Below are 14726 nucleotides of genomic sequence, written 5' to 3'. Positions count from 1 at the left end.
GCAGGTCTATCGTTGAGATTTAGAACAACTGCTCCTCCACCCCCAAACCCCCAATTTCTACCCTCTCCCCCAGTTCTACTCTCTACTTTCTTCATTAGGTTACAATAGTAGGAAAAGCAACAACAAAGACATGAATGGGAGAGTGGACATGTTCCTCTTGAGGAGAGGAGGTCACTTATATATTTGCAATTTCTGAAAGTCAGTATTTCTAATTGTACCTCCTATACCAGAAATGGAATAACATCCCTCTCTCTTTTTTTTTTTAAATTTATTTATTTATTTATGGCTGTGTTGGGTCTTCGTTTCTGTGCAAGGGCTTTCTCTAGTTGCGGCAAATGGGGGCCACTCTTCATCACGGTGCACGGGCCTCTCACTGTCGTGGCCTCTCGTTGCGGAGCACAGGCTCCAGACGCGCAGGCTCAGTAGTTGTGGCTCACGGGCCTAGTTGCTCCGCGGCATGTGGGATCTTCCCAGACCAGGGCTCGAACCCGTGTCCCCTGCATTGGCAGGCAGACTCAACCACTGCGCCACCAGGGAAGCCCCTAACATCCCTCTCTTGAATCAAAACTTTCTAGTCCATTTATTCATTAAAATACATAAGCATCTACTATAGTTGAAGCTTTACTTAATTTACTTTCCAGATTAACCCATGAGTTCCACCTTCCCAATAAAAAAAATGCCCATAGTACATTCAACACCTGTGACCAATAAGCCTATAAATTTCTGTCGTACCAGATTAGTTACAAGTCAACCTAGAAATGATGGGTTTGTCCCCTAATCTTTGTAATGCTAGTGTTATTATAAGTATGTGATTTAATATATGCAAGCCAGTGAAATGAATGCCAAAAAATTATGATGAAAAGCTAATCTGAGAACTTCCCTGGTGGCCAAGAATCCTCCTGCCAATGCAGGGGACATGGGTTCGAGCCCTGGTCCGGGAAGATCCCACATGCCGCGGAGCAACTAAGCCCATGTGCTACAACTACCAAGCCTGTCCTCTAGAGACCACAAGCCATAACTACTGAGCCCACGTGCCACAACTACTGAAGCCCGTGAGCCTAGAGCCCATGCTCCACAACAAGAGAAGCCACCGCAATGAGAAGCCCGCACACCGCAACAAAGAGTAGCCCCCGCTCGCCACAACTAGAGAAGGCCCACTGGCAGCAACGAAACCCAACGCAGCCAAAAAAAAAAGTAATTTGAATGCTCTAGAAAAAGCTAGATGAAAGAGGAGTTGGGTCCCTTCTATTTGTTTTTATTTTATTTATGTATGTATTTATTTATTTTTTGGCCGCACCACATGGCACGCGAGATCTTAGTTCCCCCACCAGGGATTGAACCTGTGCCTCATACATTAGTAGCACCGAGTCTTAACCACTGGACTGCCAGGGAAGTCCCTGGTCTCTTCTCTTTAGAAAGCTCTCAAATTAAAGTTAGGCAAAATTCCTGTGAGTTATGAAGAGGGAGAAAGACAAATTTTATGAGATGCCTAAGTTTTAAAAATCTTTTAAAGATTTATTGGGTGCCATGTAGCAGCATCTGTAATTCTTAACCATTTTCAAGTTATGGATTCCTCAGGAAATTTAATGAAGGTTACAGCCCACTTCTCTCCCTAGAAATACAAATGAATAAACACACAATTCTGGTGGATATTATACCCTGTCCCCATTTCTCCTTCATGCTCCATGAAAGCTCATCTCCCTGTGGCTCTACGGATCTTAAGCTTCAAAACATTTCATCACGTTTACACCCATTAAAAAACTAAGCATTTTATTAGTACAGCAGAACTAAATTCCATAAGGTCTAATCTCAACTTTGCTAAGACCTTATTAGCGATATTTCAGACCTTCTAATAACATACACTGACCTCTCAAGTGACTTTATTCAACTTAAATAATAAAGGATGCCAGGTCTCATTTCTCTTAATTCCTGTGATCCTCCCATATGATTGATTGGTTAGCAATTCCTTACAGTTCTCTGCAATGCCTAGCTGTAACCCATAAACAAGATGACTAACGAGTGAACACATACTCTAATTCTCAGGGTACAATAAAAAAAACTTTTTAATAAATAAATAAGGCTAGAATTAGAAAAAGCTCTTGACTTAGAATGGTAGTTATTTCTTCTCTCAGATTTAGTGTTTTAATAAGTAGTCCACAAAGTAATCTATCTTAATAAGGTTTTCCTTCCCACGCATTAAGAGTCATATAAAAGCATGGGTGGATAAGAGATGTCAAATCACTTGCTCAAGTATTCCCAACACATAGCTTTCTCTTCTGAAGTTCCTCCAGTCTAAACCCACCTGGGCTTATGAGTCATGAAAATTCTAATCTGCCACTATTAAGCCTTTTCACCTCTAAATCATTTTTCCCAGCTGCCTAAACCAAAACTTGAACAGTCATTCTAAACTCCTCCTTCTCCTTTATTACCCACATCCAAGCAATCACTAGTCCTCCAGTTGGTCTCCTAATTCATTTCTCAAGTCTGTCCCTTCCTCTCAATCAATTTAGGTCCTTACGTGTTAACTGGTTTCCCTGTCTGTGTTTGGTTCCTGACAACCCATATCCCAGAATAATCTTTCCGAAACAAAGATGTGATCACTTCATTCACCAAATTAAAGCCTTACAATGGCTCTCAGCTTAAAAAGCCTTCAATGTGGGCTTCCCTGGTGGCACAGTGGTTAAGAATTTGCCTGCCAATGCAGGGGACATGGGTTTGAGCCCTGGTCCGGGAAGATCCCACATGCCACGGAGCAACTAAGCCCATGAGCTACAACTACTGAGCCTGTGCTCTACAGCCTGCAAGCCACAACTACTGAGCCTGTGTGCCACAACTACTGAACCCGCATGCCACAACTACCGAGCCCACGTGCCACAACTACTGAAGCCCGCACGCCTAGAGTCCATGCTCTGCAACAAAAGAAGCCACTGCAGTGAGGGGCCCGCGCACCACAATGAAGAGTAGCTCCCGCTCACCGCAACGAGAAAGCCCGTGTGCAGCAACAAAGACCCAACGCAACCAGAAATAAATTAATAAATTAATTTTTAAAAAAATCCTTCAGTGTCCCTACTGGACAAAGTTGAAGGCACAGAAATGCAGGAATGTCCTTCGTGATGTGGCCCCTACCTACATCTCCAGTCTCACTTCTCACTTGCCTCACCCCTATGCTGAATCTTCTGCTCCCTCAACACACCATGCTGTTTTTTACCTGTGTCCCTGTTTTTCCCTCTGCTTAAAATAAATATTAGCTGCAACCTCTACCCCCATGCTCTGGTCTGTCTATGGAACCCTACCCATTCACTTCTAAATAAAGATTTAAAATGCCCAAAGATGTTCATGACAGCATTATGTTTAACAGTTAAAAACTGAAAAGCTGGGCTTCCCTGGTGGAGCAGTGGTTGAGAGTCTGCCTGCCGATTCAGGGGATGCGGGTTCGTGCCCCGGTCTGGGAAGATCCCACATGCCGCGGAGTGGCTGGGCCCGTGAGCCATGGCCGCTGAGCCTGCGCGTCCGGAGCCTGTGCTCCGCAGCGGGAGAGGCCACAACAGTGAGAGGCCCGCGTACCGAAAAAAAAAAAAAAAACTGAAAAGCTAAATCCTCCAAATACAGAAATAATTTGTTAAATTACAGTGGATCCTTGTGATGGACTATTATGTAATAATTTAAAAATGTTTTAAAATTAATGATATGAAAAGCTAAAAAAAAGGGCGATAAAATTGTTTACACAGAATCATCTCAACCATATAAAGTACACTATACATATACATAAAAAAAAGAGAGAATTGGCAGAAAATGCACCAACACATTAAGAGTACTTATCTCTGGGTAACAGAATTACGGGCAATTTTTTTTCCCTCAAGTTTTAGACAGTGAATATGCATTACTTTCAAAATCAGAAAAACTTTGAAAGTATTTTAAATTACAAAAGACTTTCCTGGAGACTTCCCAACCCTCCCTCCCCCCACACACAAATTTAATTATTCCTTCCTCTGCAAGTACACATTCTCTTTGTTGTGCATATCACACACAAGTATAAAACTTATCATCCTGTATTTTAATTTATGTTTCTCAGGGAGCTGTCTGAGGACCAGATATGGTTCAGCTTTAATCCCTAGTGCCTGACCTCTGGTAGCAGCCAGGTAAATGTTTATAAAATGAAATTGCTCTTACATTGCTAGCTACATCTAAATGACCAATACGTGTCTTATCAATCATTTGTAAATGTAAATCATTAACACATTCAACAAACATTTCCCATGTGCCTAAAATATCCCAGGTACTGTCACAACCCCTGAAAACACTACAGTGAAAAAGGTCCTTGCCCTTGTGGAACTTACATTCTAGTGTGGAGAAACAAACAAACACACAAACGCAGCTCACTTCACACAGTAACAAGTGCTATAAAGACAATGTGGGATGAGGGGAATCAGGGAAGATCTGGGGAAAGAGTGTAACATCAAAGACACACTGAAAGGTGGTAACTGATAAGAGGCAAGCGGGTATAATAAAATGAGAGAACTGGACAACGAGTCTAAAGACCTATATTTCCATTCCTCCTGTCACCTTACTAGTCAGGTGATATTATTCTCTGAGTCTCAAGTAGGATGATAATTCCTAATTCACAAGAACGTGTAAGGATTAAATAAGATAATTTATGTGCAAAGGGTGAGGCCAGTGCTTGACATGCAGAGTCCCATGTATTTGTTAGCTGAATCTATTTGGAGAATACATCAAAAATAATACAACACCCAAAAGCTGGACTACATGGATTATGACTGCGAATGACGATGCCAAAAGATACTTAATGTAAATCCTACCCCTTTGATCAGGGAATCCTGTAATAGATATGTGCTTAACAAAAATACCGCTTAGGCTATCCTTCTTAACTGTGTATCTGAACTCAGGATTCTACTATTGATTACAACCACTTTAAACAACGTGGCAAAAAGTTCACTAGCTTACCCATAAAATCAAATGCAAACACATAAAAAAAAAAAGATTCATGCTCCAAAAACTGTCTCTCAGCCTTTCCCCACAATCTTTATTCATAAACCTCACTGGTCTTCACTATTTTTAATCCCCTGCATATCTAGTTTATATTTCTCTAGTCCAAAAGAGGAAAGGAAATTTTCCACGGCAGATTGCAAAAGAGAGGTGCTTCTGGGCACATTCACTTCTTGTCCTTTTTAATTGCTGCCTCTCTGAAACCTAAGAACTGGGTCTCCTGGACTTTTGAGTAGGGGGTTAGAGTGTCAGATCACTAAAATGTTTCCTCTGAAGTATTTAAATCCCTAGCTAGTCCCCAAACTCTACCATAGATTTAAGATAGAAAGTCTTTTGCCCTTTACATCTCTGCTTTCCAATCTCACAATCTTCAAACGAATGACTAGCTGAATGGGCCTACTATAACCTACTCTTTGTCAACCTCTTAGACCAAAGCATTGTCACCTTAATATTTCTAAGTATTATTGTCAGAATTATTCTGACCCTCATTCTGATCACTTCCAGTATTAATAACTTGATTTGGGAAGACAGGAATAAAAGAGACCACCATGACAGGGTAAGTTAACTCCACAAGACGAGATGATCAACAGTGAAGAGGTAAAGAAAAATTTAACTCATAGGATACAAGTTAATGTTCCCATCTACTGGTTGCCAAAATCTCTAATGTCAAAGGAAGAACGCTGCTTACTTCTTAGCATACCAAAGTACAAACAGAGTCACAGCCTAGAAACTATGGGCTGTCCATAAAGTCTGAAAAGCCAGATATTTTCTATTCTTACAAATTGAAGATGTCCTTTATAACATTCTGTACATTCACCTATGTTTCCATATTCTGTGAACATCTTGTAAAGAAATGCTATAGTGGAGAATCTGTCTTGAAAATGTTAAATATACTGTATTATAGAAAGGACAAAACTATAGCAACTTGTATTTAAATGTTTAGTCATTCATGTAATGAGCACCTACTAAGTGTCAAGTGCTCATGAACTTCTAGACACTGGTTCAGTTGGTGGCACTGGCCATTTAATTCGTTGAACTGAATTACTAAAGATAGGGAGTTACATTTTCTCTCTTGAATTTGATCTTGCCTTTGAAATAAGTTTGAACACTTGAAGAATGAAGATATTTGGCTGTACAACAGTCTTAACCACACAATATCAGTACACAAAGTTTCCTTCCCTCTGTGTACATTTATTCTATGATCACTTCAAATGATATAAAGGCTGTTTGGTACCCATTTCTGTTCCTCTCCTCTGAAGACTGCCAACAAGGATTCATATCATATAGTCATTATTTTTGAGAATTATATAATAGTGCTTCTGGGGAAAGAAAAGTGGTGTTGATTCTAAGATGCTAATTTATTGTATTATTTTAATTCACTAGTACTTTTCCACATCAAGTTAAGTCAAAATATTACAATGGTTTCACATTAAGTTTACGTGCCTAGCACCTGTAATGAACACTGAAGGATATGAAAACTAAATGTAAAAGAACTGAAGCATAACAGAACCCCCAGAGAACAAGCCATGTACAAGGTATAAGGACCAGTTGCAGAAAATTCCTTGTTAAGGCTGGCTACTACTGCAAGCACAGCAATCTCCCCAGGAAAGCACCTTTGAAGCTGTGGCTATATTATATTCCTCAACTCTCAAGGTCCAAACTTGGGCCTCTATACTGAATTCTATCTCTGACAACCATGCTGGCCTCTACAGAGAGTCAGGCATGGTCTTCAGGGAAGTGGTGATAAGGAACTTCAAATCAGAGCCTTTGGAGCTCCAGAACTACCAAAATCTCACATTTGCATTGGTGAGTCAGCCATGGCAGAAGCAGGTAGTTACAAACATACACCATCCTTGTGACTAACTCTATACTCCCTAACTTTCAGAGCACTATGACTGGCTTTCTAGGACAGGCAGTCAGCATAACATACAAAGAGCCTTTCATTGCTCTTCCATCCCTGCTGGACACATCTTTCTAGGCCTTCTCCACTTCCAGATGTCATCAACTAGCATTTAATCCTGGACTACTAGCTATCAACAAATATTTCCTCTATTAAACTCGAACTGTCTCTAATTACTGGTGGTTAGGCAGGCATTTAAGAGTCATAACAGTATCTAATTTTTTGAACATTTTGTATACATTCTCAAAGCAAACCCAGAAGATAGGCTCTCTCTCTCTCCATTTTTGCAGACTTCTTGGAAAAAGAAACATGGACTAAATGACTTGACTCCAATCACCAGTGACAGAGCTGAGGCTTCAACCAGTGTCTTCCTCGTTCCAAGCTTCATGGGCTGTCCACTACTCTATACTCCCCTCCATTCCTTTCCTCAGTAAAATCCACATGGCTGCATCAGATTTTTCATATTGTAGTAACAAAGCCATAATCTTTTGACACTTGCAGATCAAAACACTCCAAAAACCACCTGAGCAATGACACCTTCCAAATGGATGAGCATTACACCTTATGCAGCCCTTGAAAGATAGCAAAATAGGCCAACCAGTGGAGAAAGCTATTTAAGCAGAAATTTGTGTCTTAGAGGATATCTAAACACATTACATTTCTGAGAGCATATTTTTATATCAACTTGCTGCAAGGTCATGAAGAGTTTAAAGCTAAGTACTTTTCAACATGAAATTTTAAAGTAAACAGATTATATTAGATAAATGTTTTCAGTAGCATAGAAAACTTTCTAATATTTCCTAATCAATATCTCTTTTAAATAGAATATAGATAATGTGGCTTTGCTGGCATACATATTAACCACGCTACAATAAGTTCTGAAACAGTTTGTAGAGTTGGGTGGACTTTAAGTGGTTTTGCATTGGAGCAGTAGTTAAGAAATCAACTACAGAAGAGTCTCTAGTTTTAAATCTAGGTCATAGTATCCTTATTCAAAAGCAAGCATAAACTAGACAATTTATATTACTTCCTGAAAAGATGGTTCCAAAAGAAGGAGCCTAGGCTGGTTGAAAACACTGATGTTTCTTCAAAATTTATTATGAATAGGCATATTTATTTTTCAAAATAATTTATATTCCCATGAATTCATGTAAGGAATTTCTTTCTCTGTTATAGATAACCCACCAGCACAATCAACACTAAATTACATTTAAGCAGACTTATGCCAGAAAATATAAAATCTATACAGTGGCTTTCAATTTGGGGTAGGAAAAGAGGGGCGGGATAAAGGCAGAAATGCAGAGAGAAAGCAGAACATAATTTGAATTTTTTTCCAAAAATACAAATTCAAAAATACATAGATAAGTAAATAAATAAATAGGGGAGTATATTGACTACTGTTGAATCTAGTATATGTATGGGCACTATATTTTTCTTCCTCTGTTCCTCTCAATAAAATATATTTTAACAACACAATCTCCAGGGTATATCATAAGGTCAAGTATAGATGCCGCCCAGTCTCCTGCTTCTACACTGCACTGTTAACTGATGTTCACTGGCTCTGGAGGCAGATCTCCTGGGTTCAAATCCCAACTCTGCCAGTTACTGGCTGTGTGATGATGAGGAAATAATGTAAATGCACTAACCCTCAATTTCTTTGTCAGGATAATGAGGGTAATAATAGTCCTCTACCTTAAAGGAGTTCCAATAAGAAACTACATGTAAAGTGCTTAGCAAAGGGCCCAGGTCATAGGTAAATGGTGGATTATCACGTTGTTACAGTAACCAGGGGGTACCTTCAGACAGAAAAAAAAAAGACTAAATAACATTACATAGAAGTTTGGGGTTTTTCAGATTGCGTGGGATGAAAAAGCAGTAATCCATACTAAGAGAAGATCACGCAGAGCCTCTGGCCACCATTATAATAACAATAATCATAACTCAACATTTATATGGTACTTTACTATGGGCCAAGTACTGGGCTAAGCACTTTACATGCAGTTTCTTATCTGAACTCCTATGAAGCAAGTAATTATTATTATTCCCATTTTACAGATGACAAAATTGAGGGTCAACATACACACATAATTTGCACAAGATTACAAACCCAGGAACTGACAGCGTTGAGATGTGAACCTAGGCAATCTGCCTCCAAAGTCTGCTTCTGATAGAAACTACCCACCTGAACTTGAGCAAGTCATTTCACATATTTAGACTTTGATTTCCTCTTCTGGAAAATGAGCAGAGTAGTGGAACAGGTGCTCTCAAAAGTCCCTTCTAAACTTCTCTGGACAACAACACTATTTAAACCGAAATTCACTACATGTAGAAAATACCTCTGTTCTAGTCCTTTTACAAACCTAAGCTTCTCTGTCTTATACAAATAGAGAATGAAGCATATGTATAATACCCCAGGTGGGGTACCTCACTGATTTTTAAAAAAATTTTTTAATATAAATTTATTTATTTTTGGCTGTCTTGGGTCTTCGTTGCTGCGCGGGCTTTCTCTAGTTGCGGCGAGCGGGGGCTACTCTTCGTTGCGGTGCGCAGGCTTCTCATTGCGGCAGCTTCTCTTGTTGCGGAGCATGGCCTCTAGGCACGCAGGCTTCAGTAGTTGTGGGGCACGGGCTCAGTAGTTGTGGCGCACAGGCTTAGCTGCTCTGCGGCATGTGGGATCCCGGACCAGGGCTCGAACCCGTGGCCCCTGCACTGGCAGGCGGATTCTTAACCACTGTGCCACCAGGGAAGCCTCCTCACTGCTTTTGAGTTGGTGGATGGTACATCACTAAGAGCCAGATAGAGAATCTCATGAGACAGTTCCATAAGTAAGTCCCTTTGAATGGAGCCCAAAGAGAACCTGACATAAATGAAGTCTACCTGACAGCACTAGAGCTACAAGGAAGTTGAGGACACACATCAACAAAACTAGCCAAAGAGCTATTACCTAAGTTATGCCATTTTCTCTTAGGACCTCACTTTCCTTATTTACAGAAATGAGCTGGCTTTTAGATACAAGTAATCCCTAAGGAAGCAGCCACCCCAACCCAGAGAAACCAATCAACTTTGTTAGAATTAAGGGAAGGGCATAAGAAAGCACGTGCAGTTTGAAAAATCACATTCAAATACAGCTATTGCTTTCACAATATAAACCACAGAAATAAAGCTCCAAAAATTCTATTGTGTGGGTTGGCAAAAGAGAGTGAAGCAGCACTGCTGGGGGTGGGTAATGGATTTTTTTTAAATATTATGATACATTAGAGTACATCACTACTACTGTTGAAAGCCCCTTTTAGCTCAAAGAATCTGAAATAAAAAAATTAAGTTGGTATTCTGTGAAATACAGTCCTAGATTTAAAGAAAAAAATCTTATTTGTCAAAATAATTTTTTAAAAAGTCATTAGAAGCTACTTAAGTTTTCTCTTTTGTAGAAAAATGATTTAAATAAATATATAAACATGTAAAATTCTGCACACAAGACTCAAGTTGTTTTTGGTTTTTTAAACTTAATATGCTTATCAACACAAACCAAGTCTGATAATTTTCCAAGCCGAAACACAGCCAGGTTATTCCTACTCTGGTTCTAATACTGCTTCAAAATCCTGAAGCTCCATTTTAAGTAAGAAAAAGAAATGAGACATAAAGTCCATGTAATTCTTCCTGAGGCCAAATTTATAAAGCTCAATTTTCAATTAAATCTCTCCTCCTACAAATCTTTTGGCCATCTTTCCCTACTCAATAGCACTACCAGGGATGAAAAAACAAGACTCCAAACTCAATCCAGTCCATCTGGCTCTCATTAGCATGGCTGGTAAATGGTTTGCTGAGAAACAACTGGCAATCCCCACATTACTTGTCAATATCAGTTTGGGGGAAATTTTATGGATTTAATCTCTCCCCAGTTCCCATTTCTGGAGATAATCAAAAGCTAGTTGTATTCAGATTCTACTCTTAGAAAAAAACAGTTGATGCCTACACTATCAGTTTCCAGGCCCAAAACCTCCCTGTTAGATTTTAGGTTATCCTCTAAGAATGCATTTGGGTAGAGATCATGAGAATAATAAGACGGACTATTAGAAAAAGAGGGGCTCTCCTACCAAATGCAGCCTCCCTGTCCAGCACCCCCCGCCACACACACATACACACACACACACACAAAGAAATTCCAGAAAGCAGAGTCCTCCTTTTCTGTAGGGATCTAATCCCGGCGTGCAGTCTCTTCATTTTATTAAAACAAACTTTAGAATAATGGGGAGAAATATACCTTAATATTAAACTCTTCCATTCCTGAAGGGCCCCTGTAAAAATGTGTTAAGATTATTTCATTAAAAACCCTCATACACATAATTTATGAGTTTCAGGGACCCCCTTGAACTGTTGAGGTTAAAAATCCTTGCTCTAGTTTAGAGAATCATGTGCTTCTTAATAACCCTATCTCCTCCTTCATGGATGGGAGCCATGCCAAACATCACATCTGAAATATAAAGAGCAATAAAATGAAGCCTCCAATTGCACTTGATGCTTTAAACTAACTCTGTCAAATGTCGGTTCTGCCATTCTTCATCAATGCTCAAAGGATTTCTGTTTCATTTCCTTGGATCCAAAGATCCAAACTGGGTCTTATCCAAAGCCCTCCTCTCTCCTTCCTTCTTTTTTAACTGAGCCTGGAAGTGTATAGCCAAATCAATTTGTAAGTGAAGGGTGAATGTTTACCTGAGAACAAAGCCCTCCAGTGAACGCTCCCCCTCACCACCCCTTTCGAACTCAAGATGTCCAGGACACTGCCAACCGATGTGGCCATACACTGGATGAGAAAGCGAGAACAGAATAAGGACACTCCATTCAACCATTTTGTCTGGGGCACTTCCTGGGTTTTTCATTGGCATTTAACACCAAGACACAAGGCTCATTTTTCATTAAAGTTGCAAGACTTTCACTTTGCCCAGTTTCAGATGGTGTAATTGATCTGCATTGTCTTCTTAAATAACCCAACTGAAGGACACTGCAGCTTTAAATATTTCAGCGCTAGCTAGCAAATAGTCTCCATTGCAATATGGCTCTGAAGGTCGCGTCCTATTGTCTCTTTCCTCTGGAAAAGACAATTTCTAAGTCCTTTTTCTAGGTAACATAGGAAGGGTTACCCCTAGAATTCCCACTCTTCCATCCTGGTCCCTGATAGAGTTCCAGTGTTTATTGGAATCTCACACTCATAATTTTCCCGGCAGGGGCAATATGCTGATTGCTATTAAAGATGCCAGCACCTTCGCGAGACATAAACACGTGTTCACATTAGTTTAATTGAGCGTATGCAACTGTCTGAAATAGCAACACTCAAGGGCTGTTAACCCCTTTAAGAGTGGGGCCAGAGTGGTTTGGGAGTGGACGGCTTTCAGGAGGCATCCTGAGCCCGGGATTGCAAAATGTGTAGCTACTTAATGTGTGAAATGTGTAGCTACTTAAAACGACAGGAATCTCAGCCTACTCATCCTGGGACTATGTAGGCACCCTGCCATACACTTGCAGCTTTTCTTGTCGAAGAAGATCAAAAGAAGAGGCACAAGCACGAGGAAGGAAAAACTAAGCTAAAAGAAAAAGGCTCTTTTCTATCTTGTCAGGGTGCATATATACGATTCCTCCAGCAGTCACAGTGTTCTCCCACTCTTGTCCCCGGTCGTGGAACAGCCCCAGTGAACTGAAGGCTTTGGAAAAGGGCAGGGCAGTTGGACATCGCTGCCTTTTTTAAAGAACAAAAATCAACGGCCTATTAAATGGTAGGGAAAACAAGGCAAAGGGAGCAGAGAAGAAAGGCGCGTGCAGGTGCACACTGGAGCATTACCTGAAATGGCAACAGATTGTTACCATTGTCCGTCCGGAAAGCGTTATCCTCCATCCAGGACTTGGAGGTGAGCGGGGCCGCGCGGGGGAACTTGGGCGGCGCGATCACGTTGCTGGAGAAGGGCTTTTTGAGCGGCGAGATGGGGTTGAGCGGTGAAGGTACCCCGACGCCCACGCCCACGCCCACGCCGACCGCCCGGCGAGGGTCCCGGCCCGCCTGCAGGCCGCCCCACGGGTTGGACGGCGCGCTCCAGGCCGCGTTCACGCTCTGGTGCGTGTTCCAGCTGGACGACGCGGACGAGGCGGCGGCCGCGGCGGCCGCAGCGGCCGCGGCAGCCGAGGACGAGGACGGCTTGCTGGTCATGATGGGCTGGTGACCGTACGCCGCGGCGGCGCCCCTCTGCGCATAGGGCGCCTGGCTGGGGCTGGCGGGAGACCGGCGCTGCTGCGAGGGCTGCGCCTGCTGGGGCTGCGCGGGCTGCGCGGGCTGCGGTGCGGGCGGCGGCGGCTGCTGGTGGTGCTGGGTCTGCGCCAGGCTGAGCTGCGGGGAGAAGGTGCCTCCGAAGACCGGGTTGACGTGGTGAGGGAAGTTCTGGAAGAGCATGGTCCCATTGACTGGCGTGATCCCCTGGAAGAAGCTGTCCTCTACCGCGTTCGTGGTGCCCGTGGACCAGGTGCTGCCGAAGGACGGCGACAGCGACGCGCCCGGCGCCGCGGGCTCCTGCGGCGGCGGCGGCTGCTGAGGGGGCTGGTGGAAACCCAAGCCCGGCAGGAGCGGCGATTCCATCTGCATCTTGTCGGGGCCGTTGGGGGCCGGCGGGGCCGCGGCGGGGCTGAGGGCCGGCACTGCGCTGCTGTCCTCCGGCTTGGGGGTCTCTGAGGACAGGGGCGTGGACGGGGCTTCGGCTGTGCCGGGCTCGGGCTGGGCTGCTGCTGCTGCTGCTGCTGCTGCTGCTGCTGCTGCTGCTGCTGCTGCTGCTGCTGCCGCTGCTGCTGGGCTGGGCTGGGTTTTGCTTTTGTCCATCAGTAAATCATCCTGCATGGTTTGCGCAGCTGAAACGGGAAAAAAGAGAGACGCGTTATTGTCAATGTGTTCGTTAATGCCCCTTGCTGAAGCGGGCGGGTGTTTTACTTGCGAAAATCCAGTGCCACCGCTATTAGCCAATTGCAATGCAAATCCATAATCTCCCATTTAGAAGAACAGGTCGGGCTGGGGGAGCGGGGTGGGGGGGCGGGGGCGGGTGGGGAGCTCATGCAAGGTCTCTAAAAATACTCTGAGAGCGTCTTCACCCTTTCTGATGTCTAGGTTCCTTTTCTGTATTAGTGAGAGATGTGCTTATAAGACAGAAAGACGGCAATTTCGCCACGTCTCTTTTCCCTTCACCGGAACTCAGAGCGTTCACCCTGCAATGAGAAACCGATTCTGGTTCCTGTTTTTTCCCAAGCACCACCCTCCCCTAGCTATTTGCATACGTCAATAAATACTGCTGCGTCCTTCAGCAAGGTTAAAAAGACACCGCACACGACCCTTTCTACCCCCCGCTCCGGCACTTTAGAGAAACAGAAGTCTTATCCCCCTTGATTAGCAAACTGCCTTCTTGCCTCGATAATTGTTTCATTTAGCAGCAGCGAACCACGAGGGAGGAAATCCTTGGCATTTGTTAGGAGGAGGACTCAGCTGCACAATCATTCTCTGGCCTCCCAGGAGCTGCAGCTACTCCATTTTGTTAGGAGACATTAAAACAAACAACAACAACAACAAAAAACACATTGTTTTTAAAGAGGTAAAAATCTACTGAAACATGTTTCAAGTGCTTGCTTCTTGTTACTCTAAGGATTAGGGTTTTTCTGCTTATTCTCCAATTTTCTCGTCTCCAATTCTGCCTCACAAGAGATTTTTTTGGCATCTCAGTGGTTCAGGTCTCAACAGGAGCCTGAGAATTTCTCCGCAGAGTGAAGAAATGTTCTGGTTGGATTTAAGGTCAGAGAG

General features: G+C 42.8%; 1 protein-coding gene across 1 annotated transcript in view; it reads right to left on the bottom strand.

Moving 5' to 3' along the window:
* Positions 1-13778, bottom strand: part of CPEB3 (cytoplasmic polyadenylation element binding protein 3) — a gene marked incomplete at its 5' end in the record, with an annotated part of 153914 nt that extends 140136 nt beyond the window's left edge. Inside the window, 3 exon segments of the mRNA XM_081243112.1 lie at positions 12738-13664; positions 13667-13738; positions 13740-13778. Coding sequence (XP_081099238.1) covers positions 12738-13664; positions 13667-13738; positions 13740-13778 — 1038 coding nt within the window.
* Between the last annotated feature and the right edge of the window lie 948 nt (positions 13779-14726).

Source organism: Mesoplodon bidens (assembly GCF_964165515.1).
Source record: "Mesoplodon bidens genome assembly, chromosome: 1".
NCBI lineage: Eukaryota > Metazoa > Chordata > Mammalia > Artiodactyla > Ziphiidae > Mesoplodon > Mesoplodon bidens.
Note: the sequence above shows the minus strand (reverse complement) of the source record. Positions and strands in the feature narration are given on the sequence as shown.